Consider the following 27,029-nt stretch of genomic DNA (forward strand, 5'->3'; position numbering starts at 1 on the left):
TACTGGCAGCTGACAAGGGGCAAATTCAGCCCGAATTGTGCAGTCAAGGCCCTGTCAGGCTTCTCGAGGCACCCTTGTCTGGAAGCACCTTCATGACTGGCATTTCGCTCAAAAGCCCTCGGCACTGGTCCTTAACAGCTTATGACATCACAAAGGACACTCCAGACAGATGCCTACATGGCATCCTGCAGCATTTTAAAAGAGAATTAGTGGTTTTAATTATGGTCGTGGTATGAAAGGGAACCATGCAAGCTCCACGGGAGACCTTTGATCAGCCCCTTTTGCTAGCACAATGCCACGGAACTGTGACTACTCCTGGGAAGGGGCCTTTTCTTGCTGAATGCAGACAACCTCCTAGCCCTCCCTCTTCATTAGTGAGCATTTCTATACAGGGCCTATACAGTGCTTAGAGTCTAGGAGCCTCACAATTGGGTGGAACAGAATCCCCACCGATTCGGGCCTCTACTTAGGAAGTGCTGAAGGGCTCCGAGTGACTTTATTCATTAAAACAGGTTGCTATTAATTAACTGTCATAATAAAATAAAGAACTATGATTTGCATTTCTTACCGTGTTCTCTTCAGTCATATGTATAAAAGATGTTTGTAACAGAAATGAATTTATTGAGCCATGTCCCCATTCCCCCCAACCCCCCCCCGCCTCCCTCTTTTTCCCCCCCATTTTTGCTAGCAGGAGCCTACTAATTATTAGGCCTACATCTATAGTCCATATAGAAGTGAAACATAAATATAAAATGAATTAAATACAAAATCCTTTTACTCGCCAATCAGCTTCTGCAAGTAAAATTAGCAAACAGCAAATTAGCTTTTCTTCCTAGTGACTTCAGAGAACTAGCTAAGACAATAAAACCCCAACTTTTTTTTTTCCCCCCAAAACATCATCCACTTGGTATTTAGCTTCAGGTGTGAGATAATGTGACAACCACGGTTACTTTTAAAACAACGTACTCTAACTGGAAGCCTAACATTCATTCTCTCAAAAAAAAAATTATTTCACTTTCAGGAATCAGAACATTTCTTTGGTTTTGCACTCGCAATTTTAAGAATTTCTCCTTTAAAACTACAACCAATAAGCAAGGCTGTGGAAGGAGGCACAGGTGGTATCTTAGGCGGACCCAAGAATTTGTTCTTTTCTAGAATCTCATCAAGCACAGTCACTGGGTGAAAGACTGTGGAAGCAGGAAGATTTTCCGGAAGCTTCTACTGAAATGCTCACTTGGTAAGGGGGTAACCAGAATTCTGCATACTCAGTACATCTGTCATGAGACACCCCCAATAAACCGCACGGCCTGTACCATGTTATTTGGCCTGGGGGACCACTCGGTGTTTGGTTTTCTGATGTGCAGTTTCTCAGCTTGGCGGGAAAACGTGTGGCCTCCAGAATTTCGGACGCTGAGCCATGGCCAGGTGCTCCATCATTCTGCTGTCTCAGTTTTCCTGTTTCTCAGACTTCGCAGTTCGTTCCGTAGGTGCTTCAGAGCCCCTAAAATGTCGGCTCGCTGCGGGTCATCCCGCGCTTTCTGGGCGTACAGGTGGAAGTGCCTGATGGTTTCAGACAGCAGAGCTTCCGGGTCTGCGTCCCGCCCCGCCAGGCGCAGCCGCCGCTCACAGGCGAGGGCGTAGTTCTTGTGCCAGTTCACTGGGTGTGCCTTCTGTGAGTACACGAGCTCCCTGTACAGCTGCAAGACAGCACAAACGTCCGTGTGCCGGCGTTAGCCCAACTCTTTTTTTTAATAGAAAAACAGAAAACACAGAGGAATTAATAACACAAGAGAAAAAAAGAAGAAAAAAAACCTCCAAGAAGCCTACAGTAGAAACCTCATCGTTGCCAGGCCATGCAGAAAATGCAGGGACGTCGCTGTAACTACGACAGTGGCAGGAGGCAAGCACGCTTCACCTCAAACCGCTTCCGGGGCTTGCACTGGTGAGGGCGCCTCAGGACACGCTGCGCGGGACGAGATGCTCTTCCTCCCAAGAGGAGCTGGGAGAGGGATTCCGGTCTCCTTCACGGAAACCTATTTACTCCACAGGCAGAAGGGCTGAACTCTAAACTTAGCTGCTAGAGGGGGAAAAATAGCTTTCTTTGGGAGACTGCGTGGAAAAAGAACTTGAAGGAATGGACATGCTGCCCCCACATTATTTACGTTAAGTTTCACTGTGCGTTAAAAACAACAGCAATGACAATAGTCCCGTAGGTTGGGTGTACTGGCATTTTGGAGACATGCTTGAAGCGGGGTATTTAAAATCCTCCTAGGGGGCCAGCACTGTGGCACAGCGAGTTAATGCCCTGGCCTGAAGCGCCAGCATCCCACATGGGCGCCGGTTCTAGTCCTGGCTGATCTTCTGATCCAGCTCTCTGCTATGGGCTGGGAAAGCAGTAGAGGATGGCCCAAGTCCTTGGGGCCCTGCACCTGCGTGGGAGACCCAGAAGAGGCTCCTGGCTCCGGATCAGTGCAGCTCTGGCCGTTGCGGCCAACTGGGGAGTGAACCATTGGATGGAAGACCTCTCTCTCTCTCTCTGCCTCTCTTCTCTATGTGTAACTCTGACTTTCAAATCAATCAATCAATCTTAAAAAATCCGCCCGGTGGCCTGCAATTTACAATCCTGACAGTTACAGCGGTGCCCACGGGAAGCAGGCTTTTGTTTCTCAACATCCAGGGATGGCATTAATTGGCCAGAGCTAGAATTTGGAATACTTGATTTTCCAGAGGAAGCATATCACCATGTGAACGGATAGACAGAGTGGCAGGTGTGAAAGCGCAGAGTGGGACAGCACATTCGCTTATTTGGCCTTCCCACTGCCTTCTCAGAGATGGCCGAGGTGGGGCTGGTGCCCAGGGCTTCCTGGCAGGCTCCTGGGGCACACAGCAGGATGGGGACTGCTCCGGGAGCCTGGTACTGACAACGTGGTGTTGCCCAAAGGGACCCAGGCTCCTGGGTCCGCAGCTCCAGCTCCACAGCAGACACACGTGACTATTTTAAAACAGCACGCCTGTGGAAAGTTCCACAGTCCCTGCGTGGTGGCTTCGGTGTAGGGGAACCCCAGTCTTGAGCAGCCTTCCTTTCTTCTTCTAACCTAGGAGACAGTCACCACACGGCCCCAGCGACGCTCCTCAGCCGGCCTGCTGGCCTCTTACTCGTTTGGTGTGAAGCACTCCAAGGGGCTCCACCTTGCCGCTCTCTGCTCCTTTCTCTATCAGCTGCTCACCCCAAGCCTTCCTCCACGGAGGAGTGAGGGACGCACAGCACAGAGTGGGCTCTAGGAACCGCTGGGCTTTCAGAAGAGGGACCTGGGCACCGTGAGGGGCACTCCCCACCGCTTGCTCAGGCCCCCCCGCAGCCTTCGGCATGCAGGACCAGCACACTTCCCTCGGGCCACTTGGCAGCCTCCTGAATCGCAGGTGCCGAAACCGAAGCCGCCAGTCCCTTCTCTCACTGTGTGCAGTCAGGGCTCCTCCTGTGTGTGCTACTGGGACATTAGTCTCAGTGGGCTGTCTTCTGTGGATTAGGGGAGACCGCCAATGTATCCAACTTATCCCTATGGACCTGGCTACTCCCTGTTCCCCCACCACACCTGAACTGAGAGTTCCGTGTAAACTACGGAGCAGGGTACCCTGGGCAGTAACAAAACCACCCTCTATGCCTAACAAAAGCTTTCCTGCAGAACCAGTGCTGGAGGCGGATTTGTGTTGCCCCACCAGGTAACTGGCCTCACTTCTCCCGTAAACACTGTCCCACTCCCGAGGACGTATGTGAAGGGGACGGTGGCAGTCAGCAACCTGCTGGCCCCCAGGGACAACCAAGCCACGAGCTGGCTTCAGTAGGGAACGAACGACTGACCACGGGCGGGTCACTGATGAGAGGATGGGGTCATTATTAAGCCTCAGGCTTCTCCCCAGGAAGTCCCGCCTACTTTCTGTAGAACCGTAGGGTATCAGAGATGGATGGATCCGATGGGAGCGGGCTGTGAGAACTGTGGGAAGGTCACAGTCCACATTTTGAAGGAAAAAAAGTCAAGAGCTGGAAAGGCGAGGTGGCTCGGCGTTTACAAGGAATGGCAGAGAGGGCGTGGCCCCGGGGCCTCCGGCCTGCCAGCCAGCCAGGGTGCTGCCTCCCTGAGAGGGGCACCTCGCTGGGCTCTGCCCTTGTACCTGTGGCTTCCTCCTGGTGGGCTCCCTGCCCCCGCCACTGCCCCCTGCCCCACGGCTCTGGCCAGCTCCTTCTGGTCTTCCGAGAGGAGCCCCAGTGCATCGCCACTGCCCCGCACCCCTCCCCCGCAACTCACCCTTGTCCAGCGCTCTGTCCTGCAGCACCTCTTCAGGCCTCTCAGGTACTTCCGAGACCGGCCTGGGAGGGGGACTTGACCCTCTGTCTCCCTCGTCTCCCTCGCTAGCCTGACACCTTTCGGGAGCAGGGCGAGGCTTGACGGCCCCCAGCGCAGACTTGGAAAGGACTGGGTGCCCGAGGAACGCTCTGTCAATGCATACATGAACCTGGGCCGCTGGTCAGACGGCCTGGGCACCAAGCTATTTGAATCCACCCCCAAGGCGCTGGCTGCGCAGATCCAGAGATCCCCGAGGCCTGGGCTGTTTCTCGGGCCCTGGCGGGAGACTCACTTCCCAGAGAGCTGACTCCGAGACCAGCTCTGTGGCGCCACAAGCGTGGGCAGCCAGCGCTTGCTGATGCTTGCGCTCCCGCGGGCCTGTCTGCGCTCAGCGCCACTGTCTCCTGCAGGTCCTTTCGGCATCCCAAGGGCCACGGTCACTCTCTGTGACCCTCTGTTTTTACTCAAGGAGTCTCCCCCAGCCCCGGCCCGGGATCAGGGCCCGGCTTTTGCACAGCAGGTGAGCTATTCGTGTCCTGCAGCTGTTGCACTGCCGGAAACCACCAGAGACACAGTGCCCGCGAACACAAGACGTTCTCCTGCACCTCGGCAGGCGAGAGCCCTCAGGTCATCTCCGGGGAGAACAGGCTTCCGCCTGCACTCCTTAGCTCCCGGCCCCTTCCCCCATCCTGAGGGCCAGCAGTGCGGCGTCTTCAGTCCCTCCCCTGCCGCTGCCTCCCTTACAAGAAACCTCGTGACGGCACTGTGTCCACCTGGATGATCCAGGACCTCGCCCATCCCAAGAGTGGTCACTTAATGACGTCTGCACAGTGCCCTGGCCACGCCAGGCAGCATGCCCCTGGGTTCTGGGGATGAGGACATAGGCATCTTTGGGAGGGGACCACGGTCATGCACTTCAGACACCGTGATACTGATGAGTGCTTGCCACTGAGGCTGGAGACACAAGAACAAGAGCTCTAATGGACTGTGTGACTGACACGCGCTCTCCCCAAACCCATCTCCCGCGTCCGAGTCTGCGTACGTTGTAGGCGTGAGTGTAGAGTCGGGCTTTCACGTCCGCAGGCAGGTTAGCGCTTTCGGCCAGGTCGAAGATGAAGAAGGGCGTTTTCATCCTGGGGGGTGGCAGGGGCGGGGAACCGTCATTGACATCAGATCCACAAATGCACATTCAGGCTACCTCTCCCAGGCGCCCCCACGGACCTGCACCGTTCAAAGCCCTGCACTGCACTACTCTTAAGGCTCTCGGATCCACGCACGTTCTCTCTGAACCAACAGCAAGGCCACCTGCCGCCCTCAGCGAGACCCTGCAGTCACACCGACTGAGTGGCACCCGGAGAAGAGCCTGCGTTCCGGGCACTTTCCTAGGCCGGTCTCCCTCCCCATGCACCCATGCACGCTGCTGTGATGCGGGAGTAGCCAGGGAGGGGAGACTGGCGGGGTTTCTCAGCACAGCCCTGAAGGCGCCCACCACGGTGGCTCTGGCTCGCGTCACGTGCGGCCAGTTCTTAAAGGGGCAGGCCCTCTGACCGCACGTGCTTGTGCCAGCTGTCCATCACGCCTGCCCCAGTAACGGCCCGCTGCGTCTCTCGCGCGCTTCCATCTCAGCTCTCCCGTGTCTGATCACAGCAAAGGTCTGCACAGATGTACGGGACGAGGGTGACTCAAAAAGTCCATGGAAAGACAGAACTGGAAAAGGGGGTTTATCCTGCTGTAAAAGACATTGAAAGCCAAGCACATGAGGGGCTCTAAGAAAACTCAATGGAAACTGAATATGTTGAACAAACTGCGCCTGGATTTTCAAAATTTCCTGCACCAGGATCAGCATCACTTAATTCCATTTTCCGTGGACTCCTGGAAGTACTCTCACACACCTTGGATCAGCTCTCTGAAGCAAATATTTGTCCCTGTAACTAGACCTATAAATAAAAACTCATTTTTCTTTATTGAAAACACAATGGCCCGAAAGTATTGATCTTTTTGTAATCTTATTTTGCAGTTGTATTTCTTGACAATTTCTTCAAAATCCCTTTAAACTTGCGTAAGCCTTTTGTAGCACAGCTTAATGCTTGGCGCACAGTCCCCGGCACTGAGGGGACACAGGCACATTTTCACTGAAGGTACAAAGTGACCCTCTCTGTACTTTTTAGGGCTCAATGTTAATATTTAGGTTACAATGTGTTAGTGCTAGCCATCTCAATTATTTTAAAATAATGACAGCAACCCAAAGAAGCTAGGTGTCACTGTGAAACCTTGTACCCAGCACAGCGTGGCCCTGCTCTATGAACAGGAAGACAGCGTAGCACGCACCACACTAACCTTCCGCTCTGTTTTCACACATCTGTCTACCCCATCCGAGGTACTGGGTCACAGTCCCATGGCCACGACAGGGCCGGGCACTGCTGTCAGTGTGGGAACTGGGTCACAGTCCCATGGCCACGACAGGGCCGGGCACTGCTGTCAGTGTGGGAACTGGGTCACAGTCCCATGGCCACGACAGGGCCGGGCACTGCTGTCAGTGTGGGAACTGGGTCACAGTCGCATGGCCACGACAGGGCCGGGCACTGCTGTCAGTGTGGGAGACGCGGCCCGTTACCCGTGACCCGTGACAAATGGAGGCAGGGCAGTAATCACCCACCTGTGCTCACCTCACTCTCGCCTGGTCAGGGCAGGAAAGGCCAGCAGGGAGGGGTGAGATGGGAGCCCTGCAGCCCGTCACTGCAGACAAGGAACCTCGCACTTCCAGCACCCTCCCTCCACCCCGCCCCATTTCCACCAAGTGCAGGCAACAGTAACCTCTTCACAGCTCTTTTTGAGGTGGAAATGAGGTTATCACCCCTCACCTCTGCTCCCAGTCTGAGCAGTGCCACAGTCTACCTCTCCGGCCTGTTAAAATCAGATTGCAAACACAAACAAGCAAACTAGTCACCTGGCTTGCCACATCTCTTCATTGGCCACAGACTCCCATGAAGACGCAGCAAACCTGCAGTTCCAAGAAAACAGGAACATCTTCCATCAGCTGTGTTGGTTGTTATGGACACGTTAAGAATCAGTTTTGTGATCTGACAAAATGGGCTGGATCTTGAAGTGCTAATAATGACCAAACTGGTACGCTTATTCTCCCCAAAAGTTTCAGTTCTAAGGAATTTGGGGGCTTGGGACATTTGTGTCCTTGGTCTCAATAATGAGCCCCAAAGAGCCATTAGATGGCAACAGTGCAGGGTGGGGGTGGAGGAGGGGCGTGGGTCACTCTACAGACAAAGCTTGGAGTGAAAGGGCTGCAAGGCAAGCAGGCGAGCCTGGAGCTGAGGGGTCACCCGGCCGCAGCCAGCGTACTACTCAAACAGCACGGGCCACACCACGTGCTGGTGGTTCCTTCTCATAACCGGAAATTGCTCTTCTATGTCCATTTTTACAGAATAAAGACACTGAGCAATGCTGCATGTGTGTGGCACTGCCAGCTGTCTGAGGCCTATGCTGTTCCCTGGGCTGACGGTCACAGGGTGCTGTGTGTAGACCTGGGAACCTACCCCTGGCTGCCACACAGCAGCGTGGCCTGCTTGCTCACACAGGCTCAGAAACCTGCATGACAATTGATTAGGCGGCCTCACCTGTTGTTGTCAAGTAATCTTTTTTTTTTTTTTTTTTTTTTGACAGGCAGAGTGGACAGTGAGAGAGAGAGACAGAGAGAAAGGTCTTCCTTTTGCCATTGGTTCACCCTCCAATGGCCACCACGGCTGGCGCACTGTGCTGATCCAAAGGCAGGAGCCAGGTGCTTCTCCTGGTCTCCCATGGGATGCAGGGCCCAAGCACTTGGGCCATCCTCCACTGCACTCCCGGGCCACAGCATACAGCTGGCCTGGAAGGGGCAACCGGGACAGAATCTGGTGCCCCAACTGGCACTAGAACCCGGTGTGCTGGCGCTACGGGTGGAGGATTAGCCTACTGAGCCGCAGCGCTGACCATTGTCAAGTAATCTTTAAGTGATTCATAATTTAAAAAACCGGTAATGAGGTCAATTTTTTAAGATGGTGACTCATTTTCCATATGGGAGGGAGTGAATTCTTTGAAGAGGTACTTGAAGGAAGACTAATAATGCCCCAAACAACATAGTCAGGTTGACACCAAGCGCAGGTTCAAGTCCTGGCTGCTCTGCTTCCAATCCAGCTCCCTGCTAATAAACTTGGGAAGGCATCAGAAGATGGCCCAAGTGCTTGGGTCCCTGCCACCCATGTGGGAGACCTGGAAGAAGCTCCTGGTTCCTGGCTTTGGCCTGGCTTAGCCCTGGCCATTGCAGCTGTTTGGGGAGTGAACCAGAAGATGGAAGAACCTTCTCTCCTATCATCTGCCTTTCTAAATAAGTAAATAGACTAATAAAAATAAATAGTTTTTAAGAGTTATAAGATCTCATTCTTCCCTGCAGAGAAGGTACCCGCCATTCCAGAAGAAAATCTGACAAGCCTATGCCTGTGGAACAGAGTGCCTGTCAGAGCTCAAGTGCAGTTGATGAATCTTGTCTATCTACAGTCAGGGTCATGAGACACAGGCCAGTGGGTGGGAGAGCACTAAAAGGCCAAGGAGTGGAAGATGCCCCCCACCCCACCCCGTCTTCAGCACTGTGGGTCCCACCCATCCACAGCTTCCTGTCCCTCCATGCCCCTGCTGCTCTGTAAGCAGGAGGACAAGGAAGATACGCTCTCTTTCTGTACCTGCTGTATGATACTCTGTGGGCAGCAAATACCAATATTAATTAATGAAAAAACACAGCAAGATCAAGAGGCATCTCACAATGGCGTGCTTTCTTTAGGCACACACCAGTTACTGTGACTGCTTAAAAATACAACGGCTGTTCATACCGCCCGTATTCTTCGGTCCAGTTGTAGAGATTCCGCGTGAGTTCGATCCATTCCTCTGGGTTGAACACAATATCTGAAGGGACTAATTTGTCGCAGGACCCCCATGGCCAAAGGGAATACTTCTTCTTCCAGGTTGGGTCACCTTCATGAATTCCTATGCAGACAAACGTTTCTTTTCTATTGGAAACAGAAAAACAAAGAATGTATTTTTTAGCTGAAAGTTCTATAATTGTTAAAGACATATAATTCATGAAAGGTCACTTTTTTTTTTTTTAACTCAAATCTTGGTGACCATTAAGCCATCTGCAAACATTCTGGTTTATTTAAATATTTCTATAATAAACTACGTGAAATTTATCTTAGAAGTAAAAGGTTGTTTTTAGGGGTTGAAGGGAAGCAAACACGCTTAGATGAAAAAAACCCTACCGTCGCCGGCACTGTGGCGTGGCAAGTAAAACTGTCGCCTGCAGTGCCAGCATCCCATACGGGCGCCAGTTCAAGTCCCGGCCGCTCTACTTCTGATCCAGCTCTCTGCCATGACCTGGGAAAGCAGTAGAAGATGGCCCAAGTCCTTGGGCCCTGCACCCACGTGGGAGACCTGGAAGAAGCTCCTGGCTCCTGGCTCTGGATCGGCACAGCTCCGGCCACTGCAGCCAATTGGGAAGTGAAACAGTAGAATGGAAAATCCCTTTCTCTCTCTGCCTCTCCTTCTCTGCCTGTGTGACTCTGACTTTCAAATAAATAAATAAATCTTATAAAAAAAATTAAAATTCCCCATGTTACAAGAAATCACTTAGTGACAAATGTCATAAAAAACTGCTGCAGTTATCTCATATATTAACACACAAGGGTGCTTGAAAGTTTGTGGAAAACGTAATTAAAGAAGCCTAACTTGGTGCAAACACTTTGAAATCCATGTACACGAGAGGTCTTCAAAAAGCTCATGGAGAGGTCAGGGTTGTGGTGCAGCAGGTTAAGCCGCTGCCTGTGAGCCAGAGATCCCACAGCAATCCCGGCTGCTCCACTTCAGATCAAGATCCCTGCTCGTGTGCCTGGGAAAGTGGCGGAGAATGACCCAAGTGCTTGGGCCCCTGCACCTATGTGAGAGACCTGGAGGAAGCTCCTGGCTCCTGGCTCCATCCTTGCTGAGCCCTGGCTGATGTAGCCATCTGGGGGGTGAACCAGCGAATGGAAGACCTTTCTCTCTATCTCCGTAACTGTACCTTTCAAATAAATCAAGTAAATCTTAAAAAAAATGAAAAAGAAAAAATTCATGGAAAATGTGAACAATAAAAAAACTATGCATGGCTTTCAAACATTTTTAGAACCAAAATAAACTGATCTTTTTAATTCCATTTTCCACATTTTTTAAGTCTTTTCATATGTTCTAAATAAAATTAATTAGATTAGAATAATTCATAGGACCTTCAAATACTCAAAAATTATTAGTAGAAATGGTTTAAGGAAGCTTGGTTCAGAAAAAATGCTAACTGAGGGGCAGGTGCTGTGGCCCAGCAGGTTAAGCCACTCCTGGGATGACAACATCTTATATGGGCGCCAGTGTGAGTTCCTGCTAATGCATCCTGGGGTGCAGTAGATGATGGCTCAAGTGCTTGGGTCCCTGCCACCCACATGGGAGACCTGGATGGAGTTCCATGCTCCTGGCTTTGGCTTGGCCCAGCCAGCAGATGGAAGATTTTTCTCTCTCTGTCTTTCCCTTTCTCTCTATAATTCTGCCTTTAAAATCAGTAAGTAAATGAAAATTTGTTTTAATTTTCAAGATTTATTTATTTATTGGAAACTGAAAGTTACACAGAGAGAGAAGGAGAGGCAGAGAGAGAGGAAGAGAGAGAGAGAGAGAGGTCTTCCATCTGTTGGTTCATTCCCCAACTGGCCACAATGGCTGGAGCTGTACTGATCCGAAGCCAGGAGCCAGGAGCTTCCTCTAGGTCTCCCACGCAGGTGCAGGGCTCAAGCACTTCAGCCATCTTCCACTGCTTTCCCGGGCCATAGCAGATAGTTGGATTGGAAGTGGAGCACTCATATGGGACGCTGGCACTGCAGGTGGCAGCTTTATCTGTTACACCACAGTGCCAGCCCCAACAAAATCTTTTTAAAAAAAGATTCCTTATTTTATAGTGGACACATACTGCTTCTTAAATTTAAAAAAAGCCTATCTTAAAAACTAATGCCAAAAACCAATATTTATTCTGAGATCTTTGCTAGTCAAAAATGTTTTCTAGGCCAGAGTGCTCATCACCCTGTTCTATTACAATAGCAATTGTCTAGAAACAAGTTTCCAAAAACATAGAATGTTCATTCAATTATTATGTATTTCATGAGTATTATAATAGCCCCAAAATAACAGTGATGACATCATTTTATTGTTTACATGGTGGATGCTCATGATGTGAAATTTGGTGGAAAAAAAACTGGTCAGAAAACACGATAGCCCAGCTCCCTAAAATGCAGCATGTGTATAAACACATGCGTGTGTATGTATAAATCATAACAATAACTCATGTTACAAATGAACAGAATCCAACAAAGCCTATCAGCACGTCAACGGTGGATGTCCTGGAGACAGATGACACTGATGGTCTTCACACTTTCCCGCAGCATCTATGGAGTTTCCCAGTGAACACACAGTATTTCCCTAATATTGATTGTGGAACACATCAGCCACCCACTTTCTGAAACACAAGCTAAAGAAATGCTCTCAGGCAGTGCTAATGGATTCCTCATCTGGGCACCCAGAACACTTGGCTGACACTGTCACCCATGCACCCAGTAGATGCATGGAGTCTGCCTGGCTCCTTACAAGGCGCCACAGTACTGAACTGATCTCATCTCACTGTGGTTACTTGTGTCGGAGCTATGCACGTATCCACTGGCTTGTGGTCTTCCTTAATCTGGAGCTGAATCTCATTCATCTTTTATCACTAGGGCCTAATCCAACTGTAATGTTGCAGATGTTAAAAAAATATTTGGAGGATTGAATTAAATAAAATTCACAAGAATGCATACGTGTGTAGGTTAAGGTGCCTAATATTTTATTGCAGATTAGACTAATTCAATGTCACTCTTACAGCACATTTCTACCCATCACCTTCACATTATTCCATGGGCCACGGTAAACACAGGTTCTCAACACCAGAATTACTGCATCACTAAGTCCTCAGCAAGGGGAAGATTTATAAAGACTTTCCGAAGTCCTTTTTTTAAGAACAAACTATGAAGTAAAATTTTCTTCTTCAAGGTCTGGACAATCCCAAGCATTTCACGGACACAGAAACATTCAACACTAGACCACTGAAGGTATTTATTCTTGGCCTTAACTTGGAATAATTTAGGATCTCAGGTACAGAATTCACAATTCTCATATTTTATCTCAGCCAGCATAAACTGTAGGTGTTTTTCTTATTTATAAAAATCTTATCCTTTCTAAAAAAATCCTTAAGCTATTTTTATATAGTGATTATTCCTGAAAACATTTGCTTTACACTTAAAAGGAGGCCATGGTGCTGATCAGGGGGAAACTATAATTGCTTGCGATCCACCTGCAATGATTTCAAGTAGGCAGGCACATCTCCAATTTCTCTGAATTGTACTAAGATCTTATTTGCTGTTCTTGCTAATCTGTCTTTATTTTTTCCTTTACCCAGAACAATAACATTTATTTCTGCCTGGCCTCATTTATGCACAGATATTCAATTTAATTACAAAGATAATCTCACTGGTGACAGGGAAATAGGTGTAGAAAATTGGTCTTTTCGATGAGGCACAGCTGCTACAGAAACAATTTTAGAAAAGCTTAAGAGTTTAGAAAAGCTATTATATGAAAAGAATGCTTACTGTTTGTTTATTTCGAGAAAATGATAAAGATTAAATGTGACCATTCCATTAGGCAACATTCCTTCCACAGGGTTCCACCGGTTCCCAGGAAAGCGGACACCTGGCAAGTGCTTTGCCATCTTGGGTAAATACCACTCGTAAGTCATCATCTGCCAAAAACCACACGGGGCGGCACACTTTAATACAGATACAGTTCTTAGAGAATCAAGTGCATCAAATGCAATGTGAAGGTTCTAGGATCTGAAGACATCACTCAGCATATACACAGCCGAAAACCATAAGCATAGCTGAGGTGTGTGTGCCTGGCTATTCTTTTAATGACCTCAACTTTGTTTCTATTGTCTTAAGAAATGTCCATCACCAGTCACATCAGCACCTGGCTTCACTTTACCTCCATGCATCTCACTACCAAGAAGGGCGTCCTCCACTCCCGCACCTGGACAACACATACTCACTCAGCTTTCACGGCCAGCGTAAGCATCACTCCAGTGGCGCCCGAGGAGAGGCCTGCTGGGGCCCCCAGGGGCACATATTATGAGGGACATGGAGGGAGGGAGAGATATAGATAGAGAGGGAGAGGGAGAGACAGAGATACAAAGAGAGATTCCAGAAGAAGCACCTTGTCCCGCCTTAGGATGTGATATTTGGAACTGGGCATTCATCTTGTGACTGTGAGCACCATGTCAAGAGGAGCCAGACAAAGCTGTCCTGAACACTGACATCATTGATGTACTGTGGATCAATCCTAAAATCTTTCATTTCCAGACTACTGGTTATATGAGAAAAATTCCATTGTTCGGGGCCAGTGTAAAGCCCTTGCCTGTGACACCAGCATCCATATGAGCACTTGTTCGAGTCCTGGCTGCTCCACTTCCAACCTAGCTCCCTGCTGATGTGTCTGGGAAAGCAGTGGAAGATGGCCCAAGTCCTTGGGCCCCTGCACCCATCTGGGAGACCCAGAAGAAGCTCCTGGCTCCTGGCACCAGCCTGGCCCAGCCTTGGTGGTTGAGGCCATCTGGAGGGTGAACTAGAAGATGGAAGAGCTCTGTCTCTCCCTCTCTTCTTTGTAACTCTGATTTTCAAATTAAATAAATACAACTTTAAATAAAAATTCCATAGCTGAAGCTACTCTCAGCTGTCCTGTTTCTTGTGCTGAGAAGCGCTCTGACTTACATATTAATGACTTGCATTTTATTTCCAAGCAAACAGAAGCTCTGAGAGGGAAAATCCTTAGGCCCCTGTTACACATCCAGGAAGTGACAGAATGAGGACTTGAATTTAGGTCTAATTCACTTTGAAATCCATGCTTCTCAGCCGTAGTCCTGCCATTCTAAGTAGTATTTAAAATCATGGGGTGATATCATGTTATCAGCACATAACCTAGTGTTTTCAGAAGCCAGCCTGAAGATCAAATTAGGCCACCTGTGCACATGATATAAAAGCAAACTGCTCATAAAAATATGTGTGATGTGCAAATATCCCTATAGAGTATTTGCAAATCTGTTTAGTTTTCTCCAAAAATTCTGCTTAATCTTTAATTCATTGCAGTTTATTAATAAGCATTGTGCCTAATAATTTGCTCAACTGAACTAATCATAATACTCTTTCAAGATTAAGAATTTCCCTTTTCCTGATGACTGCTCTAAAAACACTAGAGATAGATTTGTTCCCTTTTACGTAAGATTTAAATAACAAATCCTACAGTCTAAATCTAGTTCTTTAGTTCTAGAAAATTATTTCAACAGCCCTGAAAATTTCTTAAGTACCCTCCTAACATACTGTCATAGGACTAACAAAGTTTATATAAAAATTCTATTGTGTAGTTGTGGTTATTTCCATTTTGAGTGAAATATTTACTTATCCATAGTATTATTTATATTCAACTTAATTTACTGTAATCCCTGGAGCAGTGGGCAGTTTTAATTTGAATGGATGAACTGACTAAATGAAAACAAAAATCTACAATATAATAAGCATGTTCATGGATTTTATATGAACTAGAGACCTACAATATTATTTGAACTTAGCATGAAACATGTTAATTCTCGAAGCATTCGGTTTAAATGAAAAATAAGCAACCCACATGATTTACACTATAAAAATAAATAAAAGAATGTGACTTATATTCTACCTAACAATGATTATAAAAATGAGACCCATTCACTGTTAAAAAAAATAACACAGTTAAAACAACAACAACAACAACAACCTGTTTTAGAATGGCTGCTCTGCTCCAAGCTTGTCTTTCATGTACTCACTTCCTGGTCCACTAAGGAGAGATCTGGCCTGAGGCCCTCACAGTAATGCAGGTAACGAAGCGAATTCCCAGGCAGGTCCCCTCTCAGCAAGAGAATCGCATCACGAGGCATGGAGGCCAGAAGGTTCTTTGCAAATTTATCAATCACATAGTTGGTCCTTTGGTCACAAATGCTAAATAGAAAGGATTTAAAAAGTTAAAACAGTAACACTCTGACAGTTTTAATTAACACTAGACTTAGGTTCCGTGCCATCCCTGTCCCACCTCACAATCTACATTCAGTGTTCCAAAGCATTCTAATTTATATCCTCTAACAGGAGGCCTATATTTGAAAAGAATGCTATCATCTGATAAAAAACAAAAACAAAAAGGGATGTGCGTGGTGGGGGGGGGGGGGGGGGGGGACTGTGCAATTATCAGCGGGCTGCCTCACTTCTGGAATTTAGAATCCTGTCCATAGAAGGGAAATCAGTGCTCACAAAGAGGTCCTTTTCTCCCCTACTAAAAACAATCCAATTTTAGTCTTCAAACTAAGTTTTCAGATTCCCTTTGTGATTTAAAGTCATTTCATGTTAATTCCATTTATTCCAAAGGAACTTCCAGAAATGGAAAGGGAGATCTGACAATGTCTGACATCCTGTTAGGGCATCTGTGTGACTCTCGCATGCAGAGGGTGATGCTTCCACACCCTGCAGGCTTCTTGGGCTCGCCTCCCGAGGGAATGAGACGGAGAAGCGGGGGGGCTTGGGGGATAGGTTTTTGAGTTGTGCACTTCTCTCCAGACATCATTTGCTACTGCCAACAGCAGCAGTGCAGCTCTTTTCAAGAAGGAAGGGACTTTCGTACTTCAAAGAAACAGTGGCACGACTTCTAAGAGCTTTCTGGGAAAAAGGAAAAAGACTACAAGAGAAGTAAAAGCATCAGACAATGGGGACAAGCAGTGCCCTGCCTGTTGCTATCAGGTCCATTACCGTAGATGGAGCTGAGAAACAATGCCTCAAGTGGAATCGCTGGGCGAGTATCACAAAGCAGACAGACACTTGCAGGAACAGAGTATCACCCCCGCCTGTGTCATCAGTGCAGCAATTACTGCTGTCTACTCCCAAGATTCCCAGAGGGACGCAGGGTGAAAACTCACGTTGTGCCACCCCGGGAAGTTGCTAGCTATTCGATTCCCCTGAGGCTAAAGAGAAAAAAAAAAAATCACAGCAAGATGAAAGCACCCAGCCCGTGGAAGCGTCCTTGGTGTTGAAACTGGACTGCTCTAAGGAACCAACAACGGGAAGACTGGGATTGGGGGGGGGGGGGGGGGGGAGGCGAGCAACACGCAGGGGCCCGGTGAACGCTTCCTGAGCTGGTGATGCAGCTGCGTCTGTGACATGGGGACTCCTGGCAACTCAGCTGTCACCTAACAAGGGCTCCCCCCACCGCCCCCGGCATGGCAGAGCACCTTGTAAAGTCTGTGAAGTCAACTTGCAGGAGGAAAGCACAATGTTTTAAAACAGTGCCAGGCAGATTGCACAGCAACAGACTTGCACAGGACTCACTCTTCCACGTGGGTGACGTGCACGACATATCGCTGTTTCGAAATAAACGGGCTGACATCTAAGACTCACACGTCTTTTGCTACACCGGGATTTCTACTTTAATAGCCATTAGACAGATTTTGAAAAATACATATGATACCAATATCATAGGAGACTTAAGAAAATTAGAACTTCCTTTAAAAATAATTGGCATTCACTACTATGGGGTAATCTGGACCAGGAACAAGTATTACTCAAAGGATGAAATCTTTGAAGCATTCAGTAAATTATTTTAAGGCACATACAAAGCCCCAAATCTCTTTCTCCTCCATCTAAGCGATCTTTGGATTGGAAATGTACATGTACTCCAGGTTCTACAAAGTACTTCTGGGGTTCTCCACAGGAAAGTACACGCTCTGCATGCACAATCCAGACCCCTGCTTGCCATGGCCCAAAAACACACATCAGCCGCGCAGACTCTGGGTCACGGGGTTTAACCACCCCAGAAGTTCAGAACGTCTGCCTTCACTAAACTGTGTCAACTCTGAGTCTTGAAAACCAGTGGAAGGTAAAAATCAAAGTTCTAGGATCTCAATGTCAATGTTCAAATGTCCCTGACTTGTGTGCTTATTTTTAGGTAAGAATAACCATGCATTACCTGTAATTACAATATATCTGGTAAACTACAAAAAGGGTGGCGGAGAGCCATTCCAGACACTGCAGCCCTTTGCTGTTGAGCACCCGGCTACTCTCAGACACAAGTGCAGCCAAGCCGAGGCCAGCGAGGACGGCCACCACTGCATTGCTCTGCATCCAGAACCGTTCCACCTGCAAGAGTCGGGTAAACAGCATGTCCAGGTGACTGTGCAGCCGCTCAGGTACTTGTATGTTTGTAAAACACAATGCAGAGGCCAACACTGTGGCACAGCGGGCAAAACTGCCACTTGCAGCGCTGGCATCCCATATGGGAGCCAGTTCGAGTCCCGGCCACTCTACTTCCAATTCAGCTCCCTGCTGATGTGCCTGGGAAAGCAGTAGAAGATGGCCCACGTGCTTGGGCCCCTGCACCCACTTGGGAGATCTAGAAGAAGCTCCTGGATCATGGCTTTGGCCTGGCCCAGCCCAGGCTGTTTTGGCCACTTGAGGAGTGAACCAGCAGATGAAAAATCTCTCTCTCTCTCTCTGCCTCTGCCTCCCCCTCTCTGTAACCTTGCCTTCCAAATAAATAAATAATCTTAGAGCACATTGCATACACCGAGTTGCTCTGTTTGTCAACTGAGGCTCATTCACTGACTCCCCCATCCCAATGTCGGGCCCCTTCAGTGCTCCATCTTTAAACATTCCTCCTTTCGAGGTTGATGCCCGCGGTTCCCTCTTTGGATCCACACACTCCGGCCTTCATCTGGAACTCCAACAGGAGGCAGGGTGCAGGAAGTGGAGAAAGGCTTTGCTTCACTCAGGCACTCCCTAGGTAGAGCCGTCCTGGCCTCTCTCCACTCTTCTTAGGGGACACTGATCTAACTGGTGAGCTGGGAGCTGGGCCTGGCCCTGCACAGAGCTCCTCCTCTTGCTGTCTCTGGGAAGTGGACTGTCCCCAGAAAGCACCTGTCGAGGGGCAGTCTGTCCCAATGGCACCAGAGGCTGGGGGTGAGGTGGGGAGAGGCCGGCCCTGTGCAGCACTGCCCGTGGCTCACGGGTGTGTGTCCATTCTAGGACACAGTGTAAGGAGGTCCCCTGGCCCACATAGAAGCCACATTCTCTGATCTCAGCATTATTAGCAATAAAGGTAACTCCCTCACCCAGTAAAATGGCTTATCTTGTTTCTCCAGTGACCCAAAACTCAGGCAATCACGGGAGGCATTCTTTAGCCCCACACACAGTTAGTTCCAGCTGTCTCTCAACAAAGAGCCGTCTATATTCTACTTACTTATCTGAGTGGCAGAGGTAGAAAGTGCTCTCATCTGCTGATTCCCCTAACACCTGCAGTGGAGCTGGGGACTCCATCTGGGTCCCCCATGCGGGTGGCAGGGACCCAACTACTTGAGCCATCATCTGCTTCCCACGGGAACATATTAGCAGGAAGCTGGAACTGTAGTGCAATATCAATAAAAATATAGCTATTTTTTAAAAATCCAGAAGAAATATAGTTGTGCCAATAATTGTAAACATGTGTGTACACACCCCTCCACAAACACAATGACCAACTTAAGTCTATATTTATTTTTTTATTTAACTATGTTAACAATGTATTTTTTTCCCCTAAAAAGAGTCTTCAGTCTTAATGGATCAATAGTTTTTTTTTTTCTTATTTTTTTTTATGCTCTAATGAAGGCAAAGAGCACTTTTTAAAAAAAATTTTTTTTTACAGGCAGAGTGGACAGTGAGAGAGAGAGACAGAGAGAAAGGTCTTCCTTTTGCCATTGGTTCACCCTCCAATGGCCGCCGCGGTAGGCGCACTGCGTCCGGCGCACCGCGCTGATCCGATGGCAGGAGCCAGGTGCTTCTCCTGGTCTCCCATGGGGTGCAGGGCCCAAGGACTTGGGCCATCCTCCTCTGCACTCCCGGGCCATAGCAGAGAGCTGGCCTGGAAGAGGGGCAACCGGGACAGAATCCGGTGCCCCGACCGGGACTAGAACCCATGTGCCGGCGCCACAAGGCGTCAGCAATGGATCAATAGTTTTAACTTTTTAAAATTTATTTATTCATTTACTTAATCTACGTGAAAGGGAGAGGGAGGGAGAGAGGGAGAGAGGGAGAGAGGGAGAGAGAGAGAGAGAGAGAGAGAGATAACTTCCATCTGCTGGCTTACTCCTCAAATGCCTGCAAGACTCTGGGCCAAGCCAGGTGAAAGTCTGCAGCCACAAACTAGTCCAGGTCTCCTGCATAGATGGCAGGCACCCAAGTATTCGAGCCATTATCTGTTGCCTCCAGGGACATATTAACAAGAAAATGGACTGAAGAGCAGAGTCAACACTCTAACCCAGGCACTCTAATACCGGACACAGGTGCCCCAAGCAGCAGCTTAACCACTGTGCTAACACCTGCCCCAACAGTTTACAAAATATTAACTGTGCCTGAAATAATTTGCACTTCTACAGGGTTCATGAAAGACAAATGCATACAGTCTTCATGAACTTCCTGGGAAAAGGGGAGATTTAAGCAAAACTTACCACACCCATGAAAAGTGGCTTTGAAATATCTAAATTTGCCCTCCAAGCAAAGAACAATGAATAAATGCAAAGCATTCCAGTAAAAAGCCATACTAATGATGGAGTCTGTTTGTCCCTACAAAAAAAATAAAAATAGATACAAAATTATTTAGATGTATGAATATCAACAATATTACATAGCCTTAAATTATAGGGAAAAATGTTCAGAACCATAAACCATCCCATTTTCAACTAAGAATAAAGAAGGATCTCCATTTTAAAAATCTGAATTAAAAACAGATAGCCAAATACAGTAATGAGTTTGAATTACATACTATAGACAATTTGGAACTATGCAGCAAAGGATACAAAGTTAAAATTCACAGAAGAAACACAAACTATCAATTTTGTTAAATTTAAGAAGTACTCAAAACAATATTTTCATGCTCAAAATGTTTTAAAACACATCTCTTTGTTGGGTAGGGATGTAGTAGAATGTAAATGTATATCAGTACCATCTTTTGAAAAAAGTTTATTTGGGGGCCGGCGCTGTGGCTTGGTGGGTAAGGCCACCACCTGCAGTGCCACATCCCATATGGGTGCCGGTTCAAGTCTCAATTGCTTCACTTCTGATCCAGCTCCCTGCTCACGTGCCAGGAAAAGCAGCGGAGGATGGCCCAAGTGCTTGGGTCCCTGCACCTGCATGGGAGACCCAGATGAAGCTGCTCGCTCCTGGTTTGGATCAGCCAGTTCTAGCCACTGTGGCCATCTGAGGAGTGAACCAGCGGATGGAAGGCCTCACTATCTCTCCTTTCAAATAAACAAACAAATCTTAAAAAAAAAAAAGATAGGTTTGGGTGAGCCAGCACTGTGGCTTAGTAGGTAAAGCTGTCGCCTTCAGTGCTGGCATCCCATATGGGTGCCGGTTCATGTCTCACCTACTTCACTTCTGATTCAGCTCCCTGCTGATGTGCCTGGGACCCCTGCACCCACATGACAGACCTGAAGGAAGCTCCTGGCTCCTGACTTCAGATTGGCCCAGCTCCAGCCCTTGTGGCCATTTGTGGACTGAACCAGCAAATGGAAGATCTCTCTCTCTTTCCCCATCTCCCTCTCTCTGTAACTCTGCCTTTCAAATAATAAATCTTAAAAAAAAAAAAGATAGGTTTGGGGGTGCACATTTAGCCTAGTGGTTAAGCTGCTGTTAAGACACCTGTGGCCCGGATCTGAGTGCCTGGTTCACTTCTGCCTCTGGCTCCGGACTTCAGCATCCTGCTAATGCAGACCTTTGAGGCAGCAGTGATGGCTCAAGTAACTGGATTCCTGCCACCCACACAGGAGCCCTGGATTAAGTTCCTGCTCCTGCCTTTGCCCCCTCCCACCACCACTGCACGTATCTGGGGAATGAACTAGCAGACTGGAGTTTCTTTCTCTCTCTATATATTTCAATATATATATATTTTATATTATATATTTCTATATATTATATATCATACATTTCTATATATATAAATAAATATATATATAATGTTGCTTTCTCTCTCTCTGCCTGTTCCTCAAATTAATACTTTTTTTTTTAAATAAGCTTATTTTGGGATTAAAAACTTTGATATTCATTCAGTTTTTTCATAATATGAATGTTCCATGAACTTTTTGAAGGCATCTTATACATGCATTCAACAGACTAGAAAGTAAATGACTAAAATATTAATGGATGTTAGAGGCCAGTACAGTGGTGCAGTGTGTTAAGCTGCCCCTTACAATGTTGGCATTCCATGCTGGAGGGATGGCTCAAGTTCCAGCTAGTGTACTTCCAGTCCAGCTCCCTGCTATTATGCCTAGGAAGGCAGTGGATAATGGCCAAAGTGCTTGGGCCCCTGTCAGATCTCCCATCTGCTGGTTCACTCCCCTGTCACCCATGTGGGAGACCCAGAGAGAGTTGCTGACTCCTAGTTTTCACCCGGCCCAGCTCCTGCCTGTTGTGGCCATTTGGGTCTGCGAAGCAGCAAATGGACTATCTGTATGCGTGTGTGTATGTGTGTGTGTGTGTGTGTGTCCCTCTCTCACTGTTGCTCTGCCTTTAAAATAAATAAATGCTGTTAAAAAATTAATAGAGGTTAATAATGCAAATGTTTAAGCTTTCTTTTGTCATCAGGTGAATTTAAATTGTCTTTCTTTTCCAAATCAACCATTATAATTGGCTGTAGTAAAGGATGATAAAATCACAAGTTTGAGGTATCAAATGAGTTGCCTTTTTAAAAAACATTCATTCATTCATTCATTTATTTATTTGAAAGGCATCATGAGAGAGAGTAGGGGAGACAGAAAGATCTTCCATCTGCTTGGTTCACTCCCTAAATGGCCACAATGACCAGGGTTAGGCCAGGCCAAAGGCAGGAGCCTGGAACTCCACCTAGGTCTCCCAGGGGCCTAAACACTCGGGTCATCTTCTACTGCCTTCCCAGGTGTATCAGCAGGGAGCTGGGTTGGAAATGGAGGAGCCAGCACTTGAACCAGCACTTGTATGGGATGCTGGCATCTCAGGTGGTAGCTTAACTCGCTTGGCTATGCCACAACACCCACCCCGAGTTGTCCCTTTAGACTATAATATACTATTCATTTTTTTTAGAATCACTGATTTTTTTGTAGGAAGAAAAAGTAATATACACTTATATTAATAGAAGTTGTTAGGAGAGTCATTTATTTAGAATATAAAACAATATATGTTCTTCAATGACGTATTGAAAACATTAATTCCATGTATGAAAATGGGAAAAAATCACAGAAAAAGGAATTATGATACTTACTTTCTTATTAAACTTATATTTGCCCAAACTGCAAGGGCTTGGATGTTGAATGAGAGTTCAGCCTTCATATTTGTTACCTGAGAACTGTAAAACAGACAAACCAACCAACCCAGCTTATTGATGGCAGAAAACGAACTTGGTTAATTCCAAACAAAATCTTTGTAGAATATATCTGAGGATGCACTGAACAATTTTAGGGGTTGGGGTCATGTTTAAAATTTTGTCTTCTTCAAAATTCAGAAGTACCATAGAAAGAGTTAAACTGTTCTGAAATGTTTTCCAATTATCAAACACATATAATGTGGGATAGGATCAGGACAAATAATTTTTCTGTGCTCTGATACTAGTACACTGTGGAAGATGTTCCTGATTATTGGCTGGATAAGTTGTCTGAAACAGGTTTGTGAACTTTCCTCTGTTGGCAATGCAGACATGGTCTCTAGCGATTCAGCAACTGAAAACTAAATTTCATTCAAGTAGTTTTCTGGAGATCCAACCATGAAGAAAACAAAGGCAAGAGACGTGATCTCCCAGCATTATTTTCTGGGTTATCTTCTTCCTTGAAAGTTTTCCTTGTCTTCTATATTGTTTGGTTCAGAAAATGTTTAAGCTATGCCAGGGAAATGTAGTCTTCTCTCCCCCCTATAATTAAACTAAATTCTCCAATGAACTAGGGTGCTGAGTGCTAAAAGACCCACTGCCCCAGCTGCCTCTGATTCTTTAAAAAGCAAAGGCTTTACACATCATCTCAAAGAACCTTCTCCTCCCCATTGGCAATTTCACAGAAGATGTGATGCCATCATTATGGAAACCACACAATGTGCATTCAACTAATGGAGCCTCATCTACTGCAAAGAAGATATCCTTACTCATTTTCAAATACACTTGAAAAATTGATTCCAGCATGAGGCCCATTTCTAACCATTCTTCAAAAGGAATGAAGTCAGTCTCAAAATTAATTCTTGGTGATCTGTTGCTTCAATGTAAGCTCTAAAAGATGGTCACTGCCTAAGGTTAGATTCAATAATTTCCTTGTACAGGGATTGCAATTTAGAGATATGCATGGGGAAAGAACTTAATTTGCTTGACTGGAAAAGGGAAGATGATTAGGGTTCATCATTTTGAAGGATTTTTCTCCTAAGTTAATTACGAGTTGCCTTTCTCCACACTCCTGTCCACCTGAAACAATTATGGACCAGAATCTCTCACTCAGAGGGTGCTAGGATCATGCCTCCGCTGCAGATGGTGATCTGGTTCAAACAGTGTGGGTGTGAGAGGTCATCCTTTTTGTCAAGTCATTTCTCTAGGTACAGAACCTAACTGCTACTATTTTAGTGTAAAGAAGGCCTTTCAGTTTCCCAACAGATGACTTTTATGTGTAACTTAGAAAAGCTAAACTGAGGGTCTAGAATTACTATGGAAGGGATTTGGGGTTCATGTGGGATTTGTTAAGGCGAAATATCCCAGTAATTCTGAAAGCCTTGGAAGGGAGGTAGAAAGGAGAAGGCAGAATCACATGAAGCTCAGACATCATGATAAAGCAGTTTTTATCTGACAGGAGACTGAGCCACTTGCTCCCTTCTCCCCAGCAAAAGAGAAAGGACTCCCAGAAGCCTCAGACATAAAAAGGCACCAACAACATCAATCACGAGAACCATCCAAAGCCTAGGTAAGAGTAACTGATGGCATGCAGATATTCCCAAGATACGGTATAAAGTCAAAAAACAGCAGGCTGACAAAGGAGTATGCATATTATTATCTGTTCCTAGAAGCAAGCAAAAATACAGGAAATAGCAGAAAAATATAAGCAAAGTGGTAACAGATTAGTGAAAGTGACTATCCCTGAATGTTGGAATTACAGGCAAGTTTAATTTCCTTATTTTTGTTTACCTGTATTTTTGCATTTTGATGATGATTATGCATCTTTTTTTTTGCAATAGGAAAAATGTTGTTTAAAGAGAAACGACAGAAAGCGTAAGAACCCATGAACTGCCTCATATATAATGCCGAAATATTTTCCACATAGTTTGTTCAAGCAGCTCCAAGAGCTCCAAATTAGTAATTGGATAAAAGTTCACATTAGTGTTACAGAAACCTATTTTCCTCCAAAATTTTGTATTGAAAATATTGAGAGTAGTATGGATATTTTTCAAATTGTCTTAATCTGTGTAGATTTCAAAGCAACAAACATTAACCCATTTTTCAAAGAACACGACTGGATAGATGAAAATATTTGCGTAAGCCGGCTCTAATAAAATTGGATGTTAAAAATATGTAAGTCAAAAACACAGCTCATGACAAGGACAGCCTCAAGGAAGTTATAAGAAATAAATTAAGCTCTGAAGAATTAAGAGAATTAAAATAACTTAAAAGGGAATTGACAGGAAAATAACTGTTAAAATTGTGCTAAATACAATATTACAGAATGTCTCAACAAGAGAGACAGTATTAAAAAAAACAGAATAAAGAATAAATTATTTATATAGCAATACTACATTGGGTAATATTGCATCCAACTGGAAATTGAAACAATTCTATAGGCTCAATATAGTTTCCTAATATTCTGACTGTATTTATTGCTCACTTTAAGCCTTTTTTATTGAAGAAAATGATAGAATATTTGACAACTGTTAACTATAAAAACTTCTCAGATACTTCTTTACAGATAAACTCTAAAATCAGGAACTAATAGAGAATTCACTTAAAACCAGTTTCCAATATTTTGTACTCACAGCAGTATTTCAGACATACTGGATCCTATTTCAGATTTGGCCTAAACACAAAGGAGAAAAATTTATTTGCATAAGCATTAAACTCAAGCTTTGTTAGGCTATTATATTCTAATGACCTTGGTTTAAAAGATCCATGTTTTTAATTTATAAGACAGTATCTCTCTTCAGAGTCTTTATTTCAGAGCCGCATTGAATTTTTAAGTGAAAACGAAACTTGGACATCTTTAGGAAGAATTTTAAAAAATAATAATTGGCTAAAAATCAGTTCAACTATTCCAGCAGGAATGATTAACACCTCAGTGATTTAATAGCCTTTTTTTTTTTTACCCTTCTGCTATAGACTAAAAGCTCTTTCTGAGTTCATTGTAATCATTTTTCTGTATTTTCACAACTACATATAAATTACACAAATTTCAAATTTAAAATGGCCCTCAAGCAAGATTTTAAAAGAAAAAAAGATTTATTTATTTATTTGGAAGTCAGAGTTACAGAGAGATGGGAGAGGGGGAGAGAGAATCTCCCATTTACCGGCCCACTCCCCAGATGGCCCCATCAGCCAGGGCTGGGCCAGGCAGAAGCCAGGAGCCAGGAGGTTCATCTGGGTCTCCCATGCAGGCATAGGGGCCCAAACACTTGGGCCATCTTCTCTGTTTTGCCCAGGTCATTAGCAGGGAGCTTGACGGGACGTGGAGCAGACAGAACTCAAACCAGTGCCCATACTGAATGCCAGCACTGCAGGTGGTGGCTTAACCTGCTGCACAACGCAGGCACTAGAGTATAAATTTAAAGTATCTAATGCTCTAAGTCAAAATAATACTGATTATCCTTTTATTAATCTATTTCATTATGGAATATCTCCTATATATTACAAACATATTAATTATATAATGTATACATCAGGGAAAAAGAATTTTTAAAAAATCTACAGATCCATCATTCATTAAAAAACAAAACTCATCAATACTGTAAAGTACTCACAAGGCCTCACCAGCCTTTCCTTCCTTATCCCAAGGAATTACCTTGAATTTCCTGCTCATTATTCCATTCATTTTTAAGTTTTCATTTTACTTGAAAGGCAGAAAGAGACATATCCCCATCCACTGGTTCACTCCCCAAATGACTCCAACAGCCAAGGGTAAGCCAGGCCTAAGCCAGGAGTATGGAACTCCACCTGGGTTTCCCACGTGGGTGGCTGGGACCCAAGTTCTAGAACCATCGCCTGGTGCCTTCCCAGGGTGAGTATTAGCAGGAAGCTCGGAGTGGATGCAGATGTCTCAAGGGGCAACTTAAGCCACTGTGCCAAACGCCTGCCCCTTCCCTACTTCTTATAAATTTGCAGTTTCAGTGCTTATGGATAAATTGTCAAACAAGGGATTGTTTAGTTTTTGCATGGTTAGGTTTTTTTGTACAAATGGTACTATATACTAGGTACTCTCCTGATATTTGCCTTAAGACATAAAAAGCACAAACAATGGAAGGAAAACTT

The 27,029-nt window shown here is 45.9% G+C and overlaps 1 protein-coding gene across 3 annotated transcripts in view; it reads right to left on the bottom strand.

The window, feature by feature from the left end:
- Nucleotides 1-664: 664 nt before the first annotated feature.
- TMEM260 (transmembrane protein 260) overlaps nucleotides 665-27,029 on the bottom strand; it is a 61,147-nt gene continuing 34,782 nt past the window's right edge. For 2 of the 3 annotated variants that reach the window (XM_062205061.1, XM_062205063.1), the window contains 10 exons: nucleotides 25,544-25,584; nucleotides 22,812-22,895; nucleotides 20,026-20,140; nucleotides 17,514-17,683; nucleotides 15,331-15,502; nucleotides 13,073-13,221; nucleotides 9,218-9,394; nucleotides 7,291-7,344; nucleotides 5,386-5,476; nucleotides 665-1,697 (listed from right to left, as the gene is read on the bottom strand). In XM_062205061.1, coding sequence (XP_062061045.1) covers nucleotides 1,434-1,697; nucleotides 5,386-5,476; nucleotides 7,291-7,344; nucleotides 9,218-9,394; nucleotides 13,073-13,221; nucleotides 15,331-15,502; nucleotides 17,514-17,683; nucleotides 20,026-20,140; nucleotides 22,812-22,895; nucleotides 25,544-25,584 — 1,317 coding nt within the window. In that variant the 3' untranslated portion in view covers nucleotides 665-1,433. Of the gene's footprint in view, nucleotides 1,740-5,385; nucleotides 5,477-7,290; nucleotides 7,345-9,217; nucleotides 9,395-13,072; nucleotides 13,222-15,330; nucleotides 15,503-17,513; nucleotides 17,684-20,025; nucleotides 20,141-22,811; nucleotides 22,896-25,543; nucleotides 25,585-27,029 lie in introns of all 3 variants that reach the window. The other variant, XM_062205062.1, reaches the window with a different exon arrangement.

Source organism: Lepus europaeus, chromosome 11 (assembly GCF_033115175.1).
Source record: "Lepus europaeus isolate LE1 chromosome 11, mLepTim1.pri, whole genome shotgun sequence".
Classification (NCBI taxonomy): Eukaryota; Metazoa; Chordata; class Mammalia; order Lagomorpha; family Leporidae; genus Lepus; species Lepus europaeus.